The sequence below is a fragment of the Rhinopithecus bieti genome, unplaced genomic scaffold, assembly GCF_001698545.2.
Source record: "Rhinopithecus bieti isolate Rb0 unplaced genomic scaffold, ASM169854v2 scaffold_15643, whole genome shotgun sequence".
NCBI lineage: Eukaryota > Metazoa > Chordata > Mammalia > Primates > Cercopithecidae > Rhinopithecus > Rhinopithecus bieti.
The window spans coordinates 860,720-882,447 of NW_016808215.1; the positions used below are offsets into that span (position 1 = coordinate 860,720).

Below are 21,728 nucleotides of genomic sequence, written 5' to 3' on the forward strand. Positions count from 1 at the left end.
GCAGGGTGTTTGAGCCGAGGAGTTCAAGACCAGTCTGGGCAACCTGGAGAAACCCAGTGTCTACTAAAAAAAAGAAATGGAGGTAGTAATCACTTTCTCACTGGGCAGCTTTGAGGGTGAAATTAAATGACCGGGTATAAAGTGTTTAGCACAGCTCTTGACTTCTAATCATCCCTTTTCATATACCAGTTATTTTCCTGTTTTTGCCCAGAGAGGAAAGGGTCTGGCTGAGACCTTTAACCTCCGCCCTCCCCCCCGTAGCAAAGTGTTGGGGGGTGGCAGTACACTTCCCTCAGTCTCTAGGCAGGTCTCTGACTCAGTTCAGGGCACCCCTTCCCCTTGTCCAGCTCCCCAAACCGGTCAGGGCCCTTCTGAAGGGCTCATTAGAGGGGAGACGTCCCCATCTCCATTCCTGCCTTCCTTTCTGAACTCCCAGGGTCTGGACATTAGAGAGGTGCCCATACAGCGGTAGCCAAGACTCCTCCAGTGGGGCAGGAATGAGGGGATCGAGGGAGACTGGGAGGTCGAGATGCTGAGTTCCATGAGGGTGGGGCCGGTGGGGCCGGGATGGCCAGATGCCGAAGCCGCGGGTGGGGCAAGCCCGTGGCTCCCTCCTCCCTCGGGAGCTGTTGGACCTGTTGTCCCCCCCTCCACTTCCGGGCTGCTGGGGAGGGGGACGGGGCGGCCTCTCTCCTCCCTCTTCCCCTGCCACCTGTCTCATAGGCAGAAGCGGCCGTGCCCAGCCCGCAGAGCGGAGCGAGCCGAAGCCTGAGCTGGTGAGGGGGCCGAGGCTGTGGGGAGGTGGCGGTTGGACTTCGGAATCTCAAGGACTCCGACTCCTGGCTTGTTCAGAGAAGGGCAGCCTGGGAGACCCGACTCCTGGACCCCTGGGTGAGGCGGCATGGGCGCTGTTGCCCTGCACAGTGGGGTCGGGACTAAGACTACGGGGCTCCGGGAAGGACGGGGCAGGAGTCGAACTGCTGAGTCTCGGAGGGAGAAGATGGGTCGCTCTAAGCGAGTCCAAGAGATTGTGGGGGGCTGCTGGGAGGGTACAAGGCCTGACACTTGGAGATGAGGGAGGGGAGGCGGGGTCGAACAGGCCAGTAGGGGGCGAGCTACGACCCGGACTCAAATTCCGGTCCCATCTCCGGGGGCGTGTCGCCTTGGAACCATCGAGCCCCGCCTCTGGAAACTTAAGGACACGCCTCCGTAACGCTCAGTTCCATCCTTTGAACTCTTAGGCCCCGCCTCCTGGGGAGGTCTCCGCGCCCCGGAGCAGACGCGAGCGGCGCTCAGCCCTCCTAGGCCCCGCCCCCGGAGCGCCTGGTCCCGCCTACCCCGCAGGAGCCGGAGCGGCCATGGGAACGCGTAGCCGCCCCGCCGAGGGGACCCCGCCGCCGCCGGTCCCGGAATGCGACGTGGAGGTCCAGCCCCAGGGCTATCCCGAGGAGTCCCGTGAACAGGAGGCCCCCAAGGTACTGGCGGAACCTTCGAGCCGCGGAGGAGCTGAGCAGCAGGCGGAGGAAGAAGTGGGAGAAGGCAGCAGCACTGAGAGCAGCCGCGAGGCGGTGAGGAACCCGAGGGCGACAGCGCGGGTGGCCTGGACCGACGGGGACTCAAGCAGGTGGCCGGACAGGTAGACAGGTAGAGGGAAACCAGAAAGACAGAGACCCGGAGACAGGGAGAGAGACCCAGTGATAACAGAGAGTACTGAGAGACAGACACCAGGACACGGAGCCAAAGAGGCAGAGACACAGACAGACAGAAACCAGATACATAACCAGATAGAGCCACGGGGAGGCCCCAAGAACGGAGACAAGACCCAAACGGGCGACGGAGACAGAAAGACGGGTATAGAGGAACCAGATAGGTGGCTCACGCCTGTAATCCCAGCACTTGGGGAGGCCAAGGGGAGGATCGCTTAAGCCCAGGAGTTCGAGACAAGTCTGGGCAACATAGCAAATCCCCATCTCTAGAAAAAAAAAATATAGAAATTGTCCAAGCGCAGTGCTGCGTGCGTGTAATCCCAGTTACTCGGGAGGCTGAGGCAGGAGGATCGCTTGAGCCCAGGAGTTGTAGGCTGCGGTGAACTATGATTGCGCCACTGCACCCCAGCCTCCTGGGACAGAGCAGAACCTATCTCTAAACATGAGAGAGAGAGAGAGAGAGAGAGAGAGAGAGAGAGAGAGAGAGAGAGACTACTGAACAGAGAGAACCAAATGAGTAAGAGATGCAGAGAGATCAAGAACCAGACAGAGACCGAGAGACATGGAGACTGAGAGACAAAGACCCAAAAAAGACAGAGACACAGTGAGTCTAGAGACAGAGAGTCAGAGAGAGGGGAATCGAGACAGAGGGAAACCCAGAAATAACCGGCAGAGATGCTCAGAGAAACAAATAGAGAAAAACCTCCAGAGAGGGACATACTCCGAGGGAGAAAGATCTAGTGATTCAGAGGCAGTGGACAGATACCGAATCTGAGAGATTGGGGTCGGGTGGAGAGAGAGACAGAGAGACAGATCCAGGCGCTACGAGAAAGTGACGCCAAGAGAATAGGACCTGAATAGAGAAAAAGAAACACCTTTCATAAGTCGGCTTTACATCCGCCCACCCTCCATCCGGTACTGCAAGCCTCTGTGGTCCGTGTCTTGGACCCTTGGAGGGTCACTGGACTTGCACCCTCCCTCACTCCGACTTTGAATACAGGAGGCTGAGGCCGGGCGCGGTGGCTCATGCCTGTAGTCTTAGCACTTTGGGAGGCCGAGGTGGGAGAATCTCTTGAACCTAGGAGTTCGAGACCAGCCCAGGCAACATAGCATGACCCACCTCTCTACCAAAAAATAAAAATAAATAAATAAATAAATAAATAAAAGAGCTTGGGGTGGTGATGCGCGCCTGTAGTCACAGCTACCTAGGAGGCTGAGGCAGAAGGATCGCTTGAGTCCGGGAGGTCGATGCTGCAGTGAGCCATAATCGCGCCACTGCACTCCAGTCAGTGAGACCCTATCTCAGGACAAAACACACACACACACACACAAAAGAAAAGAAAGAAGGAAAAGAGCCTGCGACAGATTATGGGAGTGGTGGTTGTGTTAGGTAAGTAGACTGAGACCCGCAGAGGGGATGTTGGGTGGGGACCAGACCTACTTAGTGATTGCAGGGGGCGAGGCATCTCCACTAAACCACGCCCCCTCAACTTCAGCCCGAGGCTAAGCCTCCGAGAGCAACGGCGTCTACACCCCACTCATCCACCTCTTCGGGGGAAGGGGTGCGAGGGGCGGCGCGGCGCCTGCGAGGACAGCAACTGGAGGCATTGACTCGCGTGGCCCTAATGGAGCAGCGAGTGAAGGAGCTACAGCGCCAGAGGAAGGAGCTGAGGATCGAGGTGAGGCTACGGACCCCTTGCGAAGCCTGGCCCCAACTCAAGAGGAACCCGCAAAGCCGGACTCTCAGCCTTTTCCTCCGGTGGGATCAGATTCTAGGCCCTCCTCTCTTCCTCCCTCCAAATTCAGGTCCCTGGAGTCCATCCTTCCTTCGAATCTGGTAGTTAAGGCCCTGGGCCTCTTCCTTGGACCTAGGCGTCCGAGCCCCCAGCCTTGGCCTTCTCTCTGCAGATGGAGGTGGAAGTGGCCTTGCTGCGGGGTGAGCTGGCTGGGGAGCGAGTGGCCGCTCGCCGGGAGGAGGAGCAGCTGCGAGAGCTGCTGGGGCAGCAGGCGGCCTCGGAGAAGCGCGGCCGCCAGCAGCGGGAACAGGTCTGTTTGGCTCACAGGGTCTTCAGCAGCAGCGTCCTTCCTGGTCCATGGATGTTGGTGTGCTCCTAGCCACCTGCGCCCCGGGGTTGTCCCCATTCCCCAAAGGAAGACATTTGGGCTCCCGAGAGAGTGAGGGGCAGATGCCCCTCCTGGTTTTCCTCCTCCCTCCCTGGGCGTGGTTTTTGGGGCTCTTCCTTCGTCCCCTGTGCGTTTGCTATTTAAATGTGGGTGTGTGAAAAATTCCAAACCGGCCGGAAGCGGAGGCTCACACCTGTAATCATAGCACTTTGGGAGGCCAAGGCGGGCTGATTGCCTGAGCTCAGGAGTTCGAGACCAGCCTGGGCAACATGGCGAAACCCCCGTCTCTGCTTAAAAATACAAAAATTAGCAGGGCGTGGTGGCGGGCGCCTGTAGTCCCAGCTGCTTGGGAGGCTGAGGCAGAAGAATCGCTTGAATCGGGGAGATGGAGATTGCAGTGAGCCAAAATTGCACCATTGCACTCCAGCAGCCTGGGCAACAAGAACGAGACTCTGTCTCAATAAAAAAAAAAAAAAGAAAGAAAGAAAGAAAGAAAAAGAAAACTTCCCAAACCCACAATAGTCAGGCAGCTCCCATGTCTTGTGCTCACCAGCTTCAGCAATGATTAATATTCTTACATTCTCGTTTCATTATCTCCCATTTGTTTCCGTCCCCAGTTTTAAAAGCCAATCCCAGACATCATGTGGCCTGTACATATGTTTACAGTGTATCATTGACAGATAAGAAATCCTTTTTGGCTGGGCAAGGTGGCTCACACCTGTAATCCCAGTACTTGGGAGATGGCAGGGCACAGTGGGAGGATCGCTTGAGCCCAAGACTGTGAGACCAGCCTGGCAACATAATGAGACACTGTTTCTGTGAAAATAAAATACAAAATTAACCAGGCATGGTGGCATGTGGCTGTGGCCTCAGACTCAGAAGAATGAGGTGGGAGGATCAATTGAGCCCAGAAGGTAGAGGGTGCAGTGAGCTGTGATCACGACACTGCACTCCAACCTGGGCGATAGAGCAAGACCGTGTCTCAAAAAAAAAAAAAAAAAAATATATATATATATATATACTACTATATAATAATACTACGTTCTTAGTATTGTCTTATTTCTGGTTAGTTTTTGGTGTTTCCCAGACATCTCAAAAGCCAGTTAACAGGTGGCTTGTTTGAATGAGTCCCAAAGGTCAGTGTGATTGGTTGATATGTTTGGCCTATTGTTTTATCTCTGGTGTTCCCACCCGGCTGGTGTCTTCCCCATACTGTTTATTAGAAAAACCCAGTCTTCTGTCACAGGCAGAGCATGGCCATTGCATGCCTGGTGGTGCTTGAACATTTGCCTCTGTTTCTGCAGCGGTGGTTGGTTAGGAGGGAGAGGTTTGTCATATTCAGAAGTGCTTTAGTGCTTCCTGAGCCAGTGTCAGGAACCTCATCTCTGGTTGTCCGCCTCATGAGGTCACCCTGGTCTATCTCTCCTCTCTTTTTTTTTTTTTTTCCGTAAGATAGAGTTTCGCTCTTGTTGTCCAGGTTGGATACATGGTGTGATCTTGGCTCACCGCAACTGCTGCCTCCTGGGTTCAAACGATTCTCCTGCCTCAGCCCCCCAGTAGCTGAGATTACAGGCATTGCGCCACCATGTCTGGCTAATTTGTATTTTGTAGAGATGGGGTTTCTCCATGTTGGTCAGGCTGGTCTGAACTCTTCACCTTCAGGTGATCTGCCTGCTGCCTTGCCTCCCAAAGTGCTGGGGATTACAGGCATGAGCCACTGAGTTTTCAGGGCATCCTGCCACATGATGAAAACCCATTCTACTAAAAATCAAAAAAATTCAGCCGGGTGTGGTTGGAGGCAACCTTGAATTCCCGGGCTGTTTGGGAGGGCTGGGCAGGAGATCACTTGACCTGGGAGGTGGAGGTTGGCAGTCCAGGGAGCCAAGTAACACCAACTGCACTCTTGCCTGGGCACAAGAGCAAAAACTCCATCAGAAAAAACTTCTATCTGAAGTTGTAACATCATCAGTGGTCATTGCTTGGGTTGTTACATTATAGGTTGGCACAATGGTGCTTGTGATTTTGTCAGTTTTTTTTATTTGGAGTGTCGTGTATGTTGGAATTTCTGGAGGCTGGATCCTGGGCTTCATTTTATCCTTCAAAGATCATCCGTATTTCTCCAGGCTTCTCAAGAGGAGAAATGTTCTTCTCCTAGCGGTACTGGCTACTAGGTACTCTTTCTCCACCCAGATCCAGAAATCTCGGTCGCAGCCCCTCCTCCCTCTGACCCAGGAGTCTGGCTGCTTCTCATTCACCATATCCAAAGCTGACCTCAGCAACTCCCTTCTCCACACTGTTTGTCTTGCTGTCCCTTTGGTCACCAGGCCAGAGTCCTGGACTTTGCCCTGCACACTTCCCTATCTCTCACCTCCAAGCCCATCAGCCACCATGTCCTATCCTTTCTGCTTCCTGATCCTCTCTGTCTAGTCCATCTATTTTTCAGCCCTACCACCCAGGCCCCAGCTTAGGTCTCACCCTCACTGCTTGGAGGACTCCCAAGGGAGCTGCTCTCCACCTCTCTAACCCATCTCCCTGAGGGATGATTCCTAGTTCCTACTCCATCCTTTCAGTCCTTCTGAGGTTCCCCATATCCCCAGATTGACCAAACCGCCTGTGAGCTGGATGAGCTGGCCTTCCCACTATCCTCTCCCACCACATTCTTCCCACCATGTTCTTCCCACCACCACATCCTCTTCCACCCTGGCTGGAGTTTGTCCCCCAGACTTCTTGTACTTTTCAACTTTCACGCATTTGTGCCAAGCCGTTTCCTCTGCCCAAAATGCTCTTCTAGCTCCTTTTATTTTCCCAGATCCAAATGCTCCCTGATTGTTTTGTTTTGTTTTATTTCATTTTTGAGACAGGGTCTCACTCTGTCGCCCAGGCTGGAGTGCAGTAGTGCAATCACTGCAGCCTCAACCTTTGGCTGACATTGTTCCTCATTCTAGGTTCCCACAGTCTCTTGATTTTACTGCCCTGATCTTTCCAACTGGCTGTGTTCCCACCTGGAGGGCAGGGCCCAGATACAATCCACTTCTGCATCCACCGCATCACAGAGCAAGAATATGTTTTGCATTCATTTCTTTTCTCTCTTTCTTTCTCCTTTCCTTCCTTCTCCCTCTCTTTCTTTCTCTCTTTCTTTTCTTTCTCTTTCTCTCTCACTTTCTTTCTTCTTTTTTTTTTGAGATGGAGTCTCACTCTGTTGCCCAGGCTGGAGTGCAGTGGCATGATCTTGGCTCACTGCAAGCTCCGCCTCCCGGGTTCACGCCATTCTCCTGCCTCAGCCTCCAGAGTAGCTGGGATTACAGGCACCCACCACCACTCCCAGCTAATTTTTTGTATTTTAGTAGAGATGGGGTTTTACCGTGTTAGCCAGGATGGTCTCGATATCCTGACCTTGTGATCCGCCTGCCTCGGCCTCCCAGAGTGCTGGGATTACAGGCTTGAGCCACCGTGCCTGGCCTGTCTGTTTCCTTTCCTTCCCTTCCCTTCCCTTCTCTTCCTTCCCTCCCTCCCTTCCTTCCTTCCTTCCTTCTTTCCTTCCTTCCTTCCTTCCTTCCTTTTCTTTCTCCTTCCTTCCTTCCTTTCTTTCTCCTCCTTTCCTTTTCTTTCTTTTTCTCTTCCTTCTCTTCTCTTCTCCCTTCCCTTCCCTTCCCTTCTTCCCTTCCCTTCTTCCCTTCCCTTCTTCCCTTCCCTTCCCTTCCTTCTTTTCTCTTCTGAGACGGGGTCTCCCTCTGTTACCCAGACTGGAACAGTGATGCAAACACAGCTCCCTGCAGCCTCAATCTCCCTGGCTCCAGGAATCCTCCACCTCAGCCTCCTGAGTAGCTGGAACTACAGGCGTGCACTAACACACTCCACTAATTGTTTTGTTTTTTTGTAGAGATGGGCTCCCCCGGCCGGGCGCGGTGGCTCAAGCCTGTAATCCCAGCACTTTGGGAGGCCGAGGCGGGCGGATCATGAGGTCAGGAGATTGAGACCCTCCTGGCGAACACGGTGAAACCCCGTCTCTACTAAAATACAAAAAACTAGCCGGGCGCGGTGGCAGGCGCCTGTAGTCCCAGCTACTCGGAGGCTGAGGTGGGAGAATGGCGTGAACCCGGGAGGCGGAGCTTGCAGTGAGCCGAGATCGCGCCACTGCACTCCAGCCTGGGCGACACAGCGAGACTCCGTCTCAAAAAAACAAACAAAGAAAAAAAGAGATGGGCTCCCCCTATGTTGCCCAGGCTAATCCCAAACACCTGAGCTCAAGAGCGCTTCCTGCCTTGGCCTCCCAAAGTGCTAGGATTACAGGTGTGAGCCACCACACCTGGCCTTATTCATTTCTTTAAAATCTTGGTTCTGACTGTGAGGCAGGCCTGCACAGGAGTGAATCACATAGATGAAGTCCCTGCCTTTGTAAAGCTGACACCCCAGGCAGACTCTGAGATGTGGCTGACCGCTGCTTCCCCCTCTACGCTCAAGCTGAGGCTGAGAACCTGGTTGTTCTTTCAGGAACAGAGGCGGCTGAGCCAGGAACGGAATCGCCTAGAGGGTCTTCGCCAAAGACTCCGGGAGGCCCAGGGACAGCTCAACTCACAGCCAGAGGACCAGCGCGAGCGGCTTCTGCAGGGTGTGCAGGAGGTAATGGCCCTCTGGTTCTATCTTTTTTTTTTTTTTTTTTTGAGACAGAGTCTTGCCCCATTGCCCAGGCTGGAGTGCAGTGGTGCAATCTCGGCTCACTGCAACCTCTGCCTTCCAGGTTCAAGCGATTCTCCCACCTCAGCCTCTCGTGTAGCTGGGACTACAGGTGCGCACCACCACACCCGGCTAATTTTTGGAATTTTAGTAGAGACGGGGTTTCACTGTGTTGGCCAGGCAGGTCTCAAACTCCTGACAGGTGATCCACCTGCCTCAGCCTTCCAGAGTGCTGGAATTACAGGAGTGAGCCACTGTGCCCAGCTGGCCCTCTGGTTCTTAACCCCCTCCTCTCCCAGGACCCAGGAATCCAGGTCCTCAGTCACCTTCTTCCTCTCACCAGGAGTCCCAGCCCCAGCACCCTACTCCCCGGGGTCCTAGGGATCCAGGCCTCCAGCCTTTTTGTGTTCTGACCTATAGATGAGGGAACAACTGGATGTGGCCCAACGCGCCTATGAGGACCTGGAGTTCCAGCAACTGGAGCGGGAGAGCCGGCAGGAGGAGGAGGATCAGGACAGCCCTGGGCCCCAGGTGCCAGACCCCAAGGTCCAGGAACTTCAGGCCAGCATGGCGCAGCACAGAGTGAGTCATGCCCGACCAGCGCTGCCCCCCCTTGCTGCTCCTCTCTGTCTCCCCTGCTCTGTGTCTGCCTTTTTCTCTGTCCTTGTTTCTACCTGTCATGTTCTTCTGAATAGTAACAACAAGAGCTGATACTGATGAAACATTTACTATGTGCCAGATATGGTCCTGAATGTTTCATGAGCATTTCTTCATTGAATCCTTACAACAAACCTATTGAGGCAAGTCCTATTACTTTTTTCCCCCCATGTTATAAATAAAGAAGCTGAAGGTCAATATGCTTAAGTAATCTTTTCAAAGTTTCTTTAGTAAGGGATAGAGCCAGGAGTTTTTTATTTTTATTTTTTGAGATAGGTTCTCACTCTGTCACCCAGGCTGGAGTGCAATGACACGTTCACAGCTCACTGCAGCCTCGACCTCCTGTGCTTAAGCGATCCTCCCACCTCAGCCTCTCGAGTAGCTGGGACCACAGGTATGAGCCCCCATACCTGGATAATTTTTGTATTTTTAGTGGAGATGGGGTTTCACCTGGTCTCAAACTCTTGGGCTTAAGCAGTCCTCCCACCTTGGCCTCTCAAGGTGCTGGGATTACAGGCATGAGCCACCATGCCTCGCCACAGCCAGGATTTGAACAAACTTGGTGTTCACCACCACATTCTTTGCCTCTATTCCAAAAAGATGCTCCATCAGATCCCTCCTGGGAGCTTCACATTCAAGGGTCTGACTTGTCAGACCCTCGGGAAAAAAATGCGCATGTTTGACCATATTTGACACAGAGTTTCCCAAAGTTTTGGATTAGAAAGCTCGACCGGGCTCAGTGGCTCACGCCTGTAATCTCAGCACTTTGGGAGGCCGAGGCAGGCAGATCACCTGAGGTCAGGAGTTCGAGACCAGCATGACCAACATGGAGAAAGCCCGTCTCTATTAAAAATACAAAATTAGCCGAGCATGGTGGCGCATGCCTGTAATCCCAGCTACTTGGGAGGCTGAGGCAGGAGAATTGCTTGAATCTGGGAGGCAGAGGTGGCGGTGAGCTGAGATTGAGTCATCGCACTTCAGCCTGGGCAACAAGAGCAAAACTGCGTCTCAAAAAAAAGCTCTTCTGTGGGTTTCCTTTCCCCACCTGTTTCTGGATCTTTTTCCTGTCTCACTGGCTTTTCCTTTGTCTCGGGTTGTCTCTATTTGTCTCTGTTCTGTTTCTATCTTTTCTTTTCCCTGAATCTTTGTCTACATCTCTGTCTTTTGGGGCCTGTCTTGGTTGCTGTTCTCTCTGTCCATCCCTTTCTCTTCATCTTCCCCAGATGGGGAAGAGGGTCCCTTAAAAGGGAAGAGGGTCCAGGGAGCTGAATGCTGGGTCCCCAACCCTGGACACTCCGATCCCGTGGTCTCTGGGAGGGGCTGGAGCAAACCCCAGCCCTCCAGGCAGATGTGGTTCTGTGGGAGGGTGGCCTGGAGAGCTGGCTGGCGCCTTGGCAGATGAGTAACCGGGACGGGGTGCTCTGTAGCGCCGGATCCGGGTCCTGGAAGAGCAGCTCAAGTCACTGGGGGAGCAGATGGCAGCCGAGAGTCGGGGGCTGAGCCGGAAAAGGAGGAGGCCCTTCAGGCCCTGTCACAGGTGAGCTCCCTGGCACCTGCCCTACCATCCTCACTTCCCCCTGGGGCATCCCACCACCTCCCCGCACCCCGGATGTCTCCTGACATTAGGGAAAGCAGCTAGGACAGCCCATTCTGACTTTGACACGTAGCTGTCCATATCTTCTGGTAGGAACGGAGCCGGCTGCTCGAGCTCAATTGCCTTCAGGGAACACCTGGCGGGGACTTCTCTGAGCCCAACCCAGCCCTCACTAAGGTATGGGGATTTTGTATGCCTCTCAGTCCCTCCTCCCTCAGACTGGAAAGTCCAGGCCCTAGCTCCTCCTCCCTCAGACCCAGGAGTCCAGGCCCCAGCCCCTCCTCTCTCAGACCCAGGAGTCCAGGCCCCAGCCCCTCCTCCCTCAGACCCAGGAGTCCAGGCCCCAGCCCCTCCTCCCTCAGACCCAGGAGTCCAGGCCCCAGCCCCTCCTCTCTCCAGACCCAGGAGTCCAGGCCCCAGCCCCTCCTCCCTCAGACCCAGGAGTCCAGGCCCCAGCCCCTCCTCTCTCAGACCCAGGAGTCCAGGCCCCAGCCCCTCCTCTCTCAGACCCAGGAGTCCAGGCCCCAGCCCCTCCTCAGGGAGCCAGCAGTCTCTGCCCACAGCTCTATGCTGGGAGACTAGACCCTAAGGACCACATTCCATCTCTCCTTAGTTTTTCTTTCTGAAAAATGGGTGGCACTAGAGGTGTGGGCCAGAGCGTGTGGGAACTCATGGTTGCTCTGGGGTCCCTCCTGCTCCCACGAACTTTCACCCCCTCTCCTGCAGCTGCTGTTCACCCAGAAGACAGACCACCAGCTGCTGGTGCTCCAGGACCCTGCGGCCCACTCTGCTGCCACCCCTACCTCTTCTTGCCTCTTCTCTGTCCACAGCTCCCTGCAGGTATCCCCCCACTGCCTCTGTTTCCCCATGTGTCTTATTGGTCAGCAGGGAGGGAGGGGCTCGGAGCAGAGTCCCCGAACTGGGGTCTCCAGAACTTCCACTCTGATTTTCTATATGGGGGTGGGGGGATAGGAAAGGCTGGCCAAGGGATATTCCTATGACTCCAGCTTTATTATTATAATTTTTTTCTGCGTAACACCCACCCCTGCCCTGGTGAAATGGGAACATGTGCACCCAGGAGTAGATTTTAAAAGCAACTGAACAGTGTATTTTAATAAGAAGGTCTCCCCTTCTCAGAAGTAATGCAGCTACTTGTGTTTTGAGAATCCTTCTAGACTTCCTTAAAACTGTGGGGATCAGGGGGGCAGCTCATTAACAGTTACAACAGACGGCCAGCACGGTGGCTCATGCCTGTAATCCCAGCACTTTGGGAGGCCAAGGCGGGCGGATAGCCTGAGGTCAGGAGTTCGAGACCAGCGTGGCCAAGATGGCGAAATCCCATCTCTACCAAAAATACAAAAATTAGCTGGGCATGGTGATGTGAGGCTGAGGCACGAGAATTGCTTGAACCTGGGAAGGCAGAGGTTGCAGTGAGCCGAGATTATGCCACTGTACTCCAGCCTGGGCGACAGAGTGAGACTTTGTCTCAAAAAAAAAAAAAAAAAACCTAATCTAAAATGCTCGAAAATCTGAAACTCTTTGAGTGCCTACATGATGCTCCAAGGAAATGCACATTGGAGCAGTTTGGGTTTCAGAGTTTTAGGTTACAGATGGTCAACCCAAATATTCCAAAATCTGAAAGAAAATCCCAAATCTGAAACCTTTCTGGTCCCAAGTATTTCGGAGAAGGGATATTCAACCTATCCTTTTGAAAAAGATGTGTATTAGCTATGAGTTGGCTTTTCTTTTTAAAAATGATATATTTCGAACATATTTATGGGGTACATATGATGTTACATGCATAGAATGCATAATAAGTCAGGGTATTTGGGGTATCCATCTCAAATATTTATCACTTCTGTATGTTGAGAACATTTCAAGTCCTCTTCTAGCTTTTTTTCTTTTTTTTTTTTTGGACAGAGTCTCACTCTGTTGCCCAGGCTGGAGTGCAATGGTGGGATCACAGCTCACTGCAGCCTCAACCTACCAGGCTCAGGTGATCTTCCCTGAGTAGCTGGGACCACAGGCATGCACCATGCACAACCACACACCACCATGCACCACCACACACAACCACTCACCACCACGCACCACCACACACAGCCTCGCACCACCACACCCCATGCACCACACACAGCCACGCATCGCCACACACCACCACGCACCGCCATGCACCACCATGCACCTCCATGCACCACCATGCACTGCCACGCACCACCATGCACCTCCACGCACCACCATGCACTGCCACGCACCACCATGCACTGCCACGCACCACCACGCACCACCACGCACAGCTGATTTTTGAAGTTATTTTGGTACAGATGAGGTCTCCCTATGTTGCCCAAGCTGGTCTTGAACCCTTGGGCTCAAGTGGTCCTCCTGCTTTAGCCTCCCAAATTGCTGGAGTCACAGGCATGAGCCACCACGCTTGGGCCCAATTTGTAGCAATAGGATCTCACTGGTTTTATTTTATTTATTTATTTATTTGTTTGAGACAGAATGTCACTCTTGTTGCCCAGGCTGGGGTACAATGATGCAATCTCAACTCACTGCAACCTCCGCCTCCCGGGTTCAAGTGATTCTCCAGCCTCAGCCTCCCGAGTGGCTGGGATGATAGGCGTGCGCTGCCACACCTGGCTAATTTTGGTATTTTTAACAGAGATGGGGTTTTGCCATGTTGGCCAGGCTGGTCTCGAACTCCTGACCTCAGGTGATCTGCCTGCCTTGGCCTCCCAAAGTGCTGGGATTACAGGTGTGATCCACTATGCCTGGCCCACTGGTTTTTATTTTTTCACTTAACTCTATCTTGGAGATTGTTTTATACTGATACATTTAGAGTTGCCTCATTTTTAATGACTTTACAATAATAATAATACTAACAAAAGCAATAATAATAACAATGGTTTTATTGAGTCATTATAGTGTGCAAGGCATGGTTACAAATGCTTCATGCTGATTGGCTTACTGATTTGTCTTTGCAACAAATCTGTGAGCTAGGTTCTTGTTTCCATGGCAAAAACACCATGACAGAGAGGTTAAGTTGTTTAACCAGCTAGTATGTGGAAGAGCTGGGATTTGAACCCAGGTACTCTGTTTTCAGAACCTAGGTTCTTTTTCCCTTTTTTTTTTTTTGAGATAGGGTCGGCCTCTGTCACCCAGTCCAGAGTGCAGTGACATGATCTGCCTCCCAGGCTCAAGCCATCCTCCCACCTCAGCCTCTGGAGTAGCTGGGACTACAGCCACCACACCCAGCTAATTTGTGTATGTGTGTGTGTAGAGACGGGGTTTTGCCGTGTTGCCCAAGCTGGTCTCGAACTCCTGAGCTCAAGCAATCTTCCTGCCTCAGCCTCCCAAAGTGCTGGGATTACAGGGGTGAGCCACCACGCTCAACCTCCTAGAGCCTAGGTTCTTAATCACTCTGGGCTTGACATTCCACTGTGGGGACATGGAACAACTCTCCCTCTGCAGATGGTGATTTGAGGTTTTTTTCAACTTTAAGCAATGCTGTTAAGAATACGAGAGTGTGGGCCAGACATGGTGGCTTATGCCTATAATCCCAGCACTTTGGGAGGCTGAGGCGGGTGGATCACCTGAGGTCAGGAGTTTGAGACCTGGGCGACAGAGTAAGACTGTGTCTCAAAAAGAAATAAATAAATAAATAAATAAATAAATAAATAAATAAATAATAACAGTGTGCGGCAGCTCATGCCTGTAATCCAGCACTTTGAGAGGCTGAGGTGGGTGGACCCCTTGAGGTCAGGAGTTCAAAACCAGCCTGGCCAACTTGGTGAAACCCCATCTCTACTAAAAATACAAAAAATTGGCTGGGCGCGGTGGCTCACGCCTGTAATCCCAGCACTTTGGGAGGCCGAGACAGGCGGATCACAACGTCAGAAGTTCGAGACCAGCCTGGCCAACATGGTGAAACCCCATCTCTACTGAAAATACAAAAATTAGCCAGGTGTGGTGCACATCTGTAGTCCCAGCTACTCAGAAGGCTGAGGCAGGAGAATAGCTTGAACCCAGGAGGTGCAGGTTGCAGTGAGCCGAAATCGTGCCACTGCACTCCAGCCTGGGTGACAGAGCTAGGCTTTGTTTAAAAAAAAAAAAAAATCATCTGGGTGTGCTGGTGCATGCCTATAATCCCAGTTACTCAGGAGGCTGAGGCAGGAGAATAGTTTGAGATGTAGGTTTCAGTGAGCCAAGGTCGCACCACTGCATGCCAGCCTGGGTGACAGAGTAAGACTCCGTGGATGGGCGCGGTGGCCCATGCCTGTAATCCCAGCACGTTGGGAGGCCGAGGAGGGCAGATCATGAGGTCAGGAGATCGAGACCATCCTGGCTAACACAGTGCAACCCCGTCTCTACTAAAAAACAAATGAACAAAAAAAAAATCAGCCGGGCATGGTGGCGGGTGCCTGTAGTCCCAGCTACTCGGGAGGCTGAGGCAGGAGAATGGCATGAACTTGGGAGGCAGAGCTTGCAGTGAGCCAAGATCATGCCACTGCATTCCAGCCTGGGCGACACAGCAAGACTCTGTCTCAAAAAAAAAATATTGTTATTTGCTAATCAATAATACTAATTTTAACGCACTTAATATAGGTCAGGGTCTGTTCTAAACCATTTTATCACTTTGAATCTTATAGAATTGCTATTACTTGGAGGCAAGAAACAGTTGTATACTGGCAATTCCCCTGGCTCAACCTAATATATAAAATTTCATTTTTTCTTGGGAAGAACCCCCACAAGCAGGTTCCGTCATTATTCGGGTGAAGGGTTAGCAGATGTTCTTCTGTATGGGAAATTAACTTTCTAGCTGCTTTCCCTGGAAACTTGATGAAGGTAGGTGTCAGCTGTGTTGCCAGGCAACATGACTTAGAATAGCAATTACCCTTATTAGTCAATTGCATATATGAAAATACTTGGTGGGACACCATGTCCAGTCCTATGGAGTTGTCACCTGAGTTGTTGGCTCCTGTGCACAGGAGGCCTCTAAGCCCAGGTATACCCTGTACCCACCAATGTGGATCTCATTGCTTAGCTCCTGGATCTTACCTGGGGGCCACACATGCTTCTACATGCATTGTGTGAGGTCACTCGTTTAATTCTTGCAACAACCCAGGAAGGGCAGTGAGATGTTACCCACTTTACAGAGAGGATACCTTGCTTGAGAAGAGAAATGATCTGTCTATGACATGCACCCAGGAAGTGGCAGAGCTGGGATTTGAACCCGAACTGGCCTGTTTCTATGGCCTGCTGATGGCTTATGCAGCTCCTACAACATAAGTGCCATGCAGACAAAGCTGGGGTCTGTCCTGCCCACTTGGTTCCTCAGTGCCAAGTATCTAAGATCTCCCAGCTAGGAAGTGCTGGGAATGTGGCTGGAAGGAAGGAAAAAGTCAAGAAAAACACAGGGATTTGAGCCTCAGTTTCCTCTCCGTGAAGTGGGGCTAACATTTCTCAACTTCCAGAGTTTTAATTTTTAATTTTTTAATTTTTAAGACAGTCTCGCTTTGTCGCCCAGGCTGGAGTGGAGTGTATGGTGCGATCTTGGCTGACTGCAGCCTCTACCTCCTAGCCTCAAGTGATTTTCTGCCTCAGGTAGCTGGGATTACAGGCATGCGCCACCACGCCAGGCTAATTTTTGTATCCTTTGTAGACAGAGGGTCTCACTATATTGCCCCAGGCTGGTCTCAAATTCCTGAGTTCAAGTGATCTGCCTTCCCCAGGCCTCCCAAAGTGCTAGGATTACAGGTGTGAGCCTTCATGCCTGGCCCATTATTTTCTTACCCTTGATTCCCCTGAACCCCGAAATATTCCTAAATTTACTACCTAATGTCAAGCCCATTCTATTACACAACCACAGTTCAATGATCAATTTCAGGAAACTAACACTGAGACGATACTATTAGAATCCATAGATCTTATTTATAATTTTTCAGTTGTTCCACCAATGTTTTCCCCTCCCTCCCTCCCTCCCTTCCTTCCTTCCTTCTCTCTCTCTCTCTCTCTTTTGGCTCGCTTGCTCTTTCTATTTTTTTTTTTGGCAGTCTTGCTCTGTTGTCCAGGCTGGAGTGCAGTGATGTGATCTTGGCTCACTGCAACTTCTGCCTCCCTGGTATAAGCGATTCTCCTGCCTCAGCCTCCTGAGTAGCTGCAATTACAGGTGCCCACCACCACGCCCAGCTAATTTTTGTATTTTTAGTAGAGACGGGGTTTCACCATGTTGACCAGGCTGGTCTTGAACTCCTGACCTGAGATGATCCGCCTGCCTCGGCCTCCCAGAGTGCTGGAATTACAGGCATGAGCCACTGTTCCTGGTCCCACCAGTGTTTTTTTCTAGCAAAAAATTCACAAAAAGAAAACAAACTTTTTTTTTCTTGGCTCAGGAACACAGGTTGCATTTAGTTTTCATGTTTATTTGTTTTTAAAAAGTTAACATTATCCTCATTCAAAATTCACACGGTGTGGGAGGATATTCAGAGAAGACTCTGCGGCTCTTGTTCCCCCTCCTACACTGTTCACTTCCTGAGGGTCACCAGGGTTACCAATTTCCCATGTGTTCCCCGGAGATACTCTGTGTTGACACAGCTAGTCATGTACATACTTTTTCCCTCTTTTTATGCATACCCAGTTTATTCTACACTGTTTTGTACTTGCTTTAAAAAAGAAAAAAAACTTTAAGAGACAGATCTCACTGTCGCCCAGGCTAGCGTACAGTGGCATGATCATGGCTCACTGCTGCCGCAACCTCCTGGGCTCAAGTGATCCTCCCACCTCAGCCTCCTGAGTAGCTGGGACTACAGGTGCACACTACCACACCTGGCTTTGCTTTTCTCTTGGATATTAGGTTCTTTCTTTCCTTTTTTCTTTCTTTCTTTCTTTCTTTCTTTCTTTCTTTCTTTCTTTCTTTCTTTCTTTCTTTCTTTCTTTCTCTCTCTCTCTCTCTCTCTCTCTCTCTCTCTCTTTCTTTCTTTCTTTCTTTCTTTTTTGGATCTTATGTTCTATCTGGATATAGGATGCATCTTCCTCTTGTTCTACACCGCAGAATTGTCCATGGAGTCAGCTGGGCATGGTGGCTCGTGCCTGTAATCCCAGCACTTTGGGAGGCCGAGGCAGGTGGATCACTTGAAGTCGGGAATTAGAGACCAGCCTGACCAATATGGTGAAACCCCATCTCTACTAAAAATACAAAAATTAGCCTGGCGTGGTGTCACACGCCTGTAATCCCAGTTACTTGGGAGGCTGAGGCAGGAGAATCACTTGAACCCAGGAGGTGGAGGTTGCAATGAGCTGAGATTGCACTACTGCACTCCAGCCTGGGCAACACAGTGAAACTCCAACTCAAAAAATAAAAAATAAAAAAGGTCTATGGAGTGCATAAGCCATGGTTCATTTACCTTGTCCCCTTCTGATGGGCACTTAGGCGGTCTCCATGCTTTTGTTAGCACAGATGGCACTGCAGGGAATGACCTCGAACTCAGATCACTTTGCATGTGTATGAGTGTACCATCGGCTGAATTTCTAGAGTGGAATTGGGGCTCCACGGTTTATGCATTTGTCATTCAGATTTTTTTTTTTTTTTTTTTTTGAGACGGAGTCTCGCTCTGTCGCCCGGGCTGGAGTGCAGTGGCTGGATCTCAGCTCACTGCAAGCTCCGCCTCCCGGGTTTACGCCATTCTCCTGCCTCAGCCTCCTGAGTAGCTGGGACTACAGGCGCCCGCCACCTCGCCCGGCTAGTTTTTTGTATTTTTTAGTAGAGACGGGGTTTCACCGTGTTAGCCAGGATGGTCTTGATCTCCTGACCTCGTGATCCGCCCGTCTCGGCCTCCCAAAGTGCTGGGATTACAGGCTTGAGCCACCGCGCCCAGCCCAGATTTTTTTTTTAAAAAGCCAAGTTGCTCTCCATAAAGCTTGTTCCAGTAGAACACCCCCAGTATTACATGAGGGCATCTGGGTTTCCTACATAGCCACCAGCACAGTGGGTTTTTTGTTTTTATGTTTTACTTATTTATTTGTTTTGAGACAGGCTCGCTCTCTGTCGCCCAGACTGGAGTGCAGTGGCACAGTCTCAGCTCACTGCAACCTTGACCTCCTGGGTTCAAGCAATCCTCCCACGTCAGCCTCCACAGTAGCTGGGACTGCAGGCATGTGCCACCACGCCTGGCTAATTTTTGTATTTTTTGTAGAGACAGAGTTTCACCATGTTGCCCAGGCTGGTCTCCAACTCCTGGGCTCAAGCAATTTGCCTGCCTGGGCCTCTCAAAGTGCTGGCATTATGGGTGTGAGCCACTGTGCCCGGAGGCAGTGGGATTTTTTTTTTTTTTTTTGAGACGGGGAGTCTCATTCTGTCGTCCAGCCTGGATTTCAATGGCGAGATCTTGGCTCACTGAAACCTCTGCCTCCCGGGTTCAAGCAATTCTCCTGCCTCAACCACCTGAGTAGCTGGGATTATAGGCGTGTGCCACCATGCCTGGCTAATTTTGTATTTTAGTAGAGACAGGGTTTCACCATGTTGGCCTGGCTGGTCTCGAACGCCTGACCTCAAGTGATCCACCCACCTTGGCCTCCCAAAGTGTTGGGATTACAGGCATGAGCCACCACACCTGACCCACAGTGGGATTTTTAGAAAGAGTTTCATTGAGGCATAATTCACGTCCCCATACAATTCATTCATTTACATTGTACAGTTCTGTGTCTTTTAGTATATTCAAAGTTGTGCAAACATTACCACAATCAATTTTAGAACATTTTCATTACCCCCCAAAAGAAACCCTGCATCCCTTAGCCTCTTGGTTCCCCCATCTACCCCAGTCTGGGCAACCACGATTCTACTTTCCATTTCTATGTTAATTTGCCTGTTCGGGACATTTCTATTTTTCTTTTCTTTTTTTTTGAGACGGAGTCTCGCTCTGTCACTCAGGCTGGAGTGCAGTGGCGCGATCTTAGCTCACTGCGAGCTCCACCTCCCAGGTTCAAGCGATTCTTCTGCCTCAGCTTCCCGAGTAGCTGGGACTACAGGCGCCTGCCACCATGCCCGGCTGATTTCTGTATTTTTAGTGGAGATGGGGTTTCGCCGTATTGGCCAGGCTGGTCTCGAGCTCCCGGCCTCAGGTGATCCGCCTGCCTTGGACTCCTAAAGTGCTGGGATTACAGGCGTGAGCCACTGCGCTCGGCCTGACATTATAAATGAGATCATACCCCTGTGAGGTCCTTTCACTCAGCATATGTCGACAGTAGTGTTTTGATTTGTGCTGACTGGGTGGTGGTTTCACTGGGCAGTGCTCTGACTTAGGGTGGAGATCAAGCCTTTTTCCTATGCTCATGAGCCTTTTGTGTTTTCAGGGCTCCATTGGCCTCCAGAGGACTGGGAGCCTGCCCCGGAAAAGGGGAGAGAGGGCGAGCCAGAGAGGATCCCCCCGACCTCTGTCCTTCCATTGTACTGGTGAGGATACCCCCCGTTCCCTGCTTCCTTCCTGCATCAGCACCCATCCTGCAGCAGAGGATGGAGGAAACCCGCACCTATGCCTGCAGGGGGAGAAGTGGAGGGGCTCAGGCCAGGGTGTATCCAGCCCCGTAACCTGGTCCCCTCTATCCTAGAATCCCTGGAGGCCTCAGCTCTCCCACCAGCAGTGGGGGACTCCGGCAGATACCCCCTCTACCAGCTGCTGAACTGTGGCCGTGGGAATAGGTGAGACGTCAGAGAGAAGGTGGGGAGATGGGAGAAGAGTCCCAGCCACTGTAACCCACCCCGTCTGTGTTCCCTCCTCCTAGCTGTGGGGCCGTCCACCCGGACATTGCCCACATGGAGCGGCTCCTGCAGCAGGCCATGGCGGAGAGGGAGCGGCTGCTCAAGGCCCGGGTGAGAGCCCAGGCCATCCTCTTAGGAACAGAAGACTGCCCCAGCCCTTCTTCCCTCAGACCCGGGAGACCCCTAGTCCCTCCTCCCTCAGACCCAGGAGTCTAGACCCAGCCCCTCCTCCCTCAGACCCAGGGGTCCAGGCCCCCAGCCCCACCTCCTTCAGACCCAGGATTCCAGGCCCCCAGCCCCTCTACCCTCAGAACATGGAACCTAGGACATTCTCCAGCCACCCCATCATCTCATGGGCTGGCATCCTCATTGAGTGCTTCATCCTGAATCCACAGGAAGGAACAAGAAGGGGCACGGAAGGTTCCTCAGGCTCTGCTGTCCCTGCCATCATGGTCAGTCCCACCCCTGCCCTCATGCCTACCTCTCCCTGCTCTGTTTCTCCCCCTGACCTATGCCCTTTCTTACATCTGACCCTTTCCTTTCCTCCAATGGAACAGAAAAGTGTCCAGGGCTTGGCAAGGGAAAGGGAACTGCAGAGGACCAGTTCCTGTTCCCATGACCCGTCGATGGTCATCTCTATGTGTGGCAGGTCCTCGGGTAACTTGCTCTACTCTGCCTCGGTTTCCTCTTCTGTACATTGGTGACAATGTCAGCAGTCAGTACAGAAGGAGGACAAGTCCATGCTGGGACTTATTCCTGGCCTCTAGCAATCCTCCTACCTCAGCCTCTCAGAGTACTGTGATTATAATGTGAACCACCATACCCAGTCCATGCTGGAACTTTTCAAAATCATTTAAAATTTTGTTTTTGGCCAGGCGCGGTGGCTCATGCCTGTAATCCTAGCACTTTGGGAGGCCAAGGTGGGTAGATCACCTGAGGTCAGGAGTTTGCAACCAGCCTGGCCAACATGGCGAAACCCCATCTCTACTGAAAATACAAAAATTAGCCAGGTGTGGTGGCACATGCCTGTAATCCCAGCTACTCAGGAGGCTGAGGCACGAGAATCACTTGAACCCAGAGGTGGAGGTTGCAGTGAGCCGAGATCACGCCATTGCACTCCAGCCTTGGCGACAAGAATGAATCAATGAATCTCCATCTCAAAAAAAAAAAAAAAAAAAAAACAAACACTGTTTTTATTTTTGTTAAAAAATTTTTTTTT

At 51.8% G+C, this 21,728-nt stretch overlaps 1 protein-coding gene across 1 annotated transcript in view; it reads left to right on the forward strand.

Annotated features, from left to right (window-relative positions):
- The first annotated feature begins 760 nt into the window (after positions 1-760).
- Positions 761-21,728, forward strand: part of PHLDB3 (pleckstrin homology like domain family B member 3) — a 31,885-nt gene continuing 10,917 nt past the window's right edge. The window contains 14 exon segments of the mRNA XM_017885913.1: positions 761-891; positions 1,242-1,568; positions 3,203-3,385; positions 3,615-3,752; positions 8,322-8,450; positions 8,925-9,086; positions 10,565-10,664; positions 10,667-10,698; positions 10,849-10,932; positions 11,482-11,595; positions 20,104-20,203; positions 20,359-20,449; positions 20,533-20,620; positions 20,905-20,961. Coding sequence (XP_017741402.1) covers positions 1,359-1,568; positions 3,203-3,385; positions 3,615-3,752; positions 8,322-8,450; positions 8,925-9,086; positions 10,565-10,664; positions 10,667-10,698; positions 10,849-10,932; positions 11,482-11,595; positions 20,104-20,203; positions 20,359-20,449; positions 20,533-20,620; positions 20,905-20,961 — 1,488 coding nt within the window. The 5' untranslated portion in view covers positions 761-891; positions 1,242-1,358.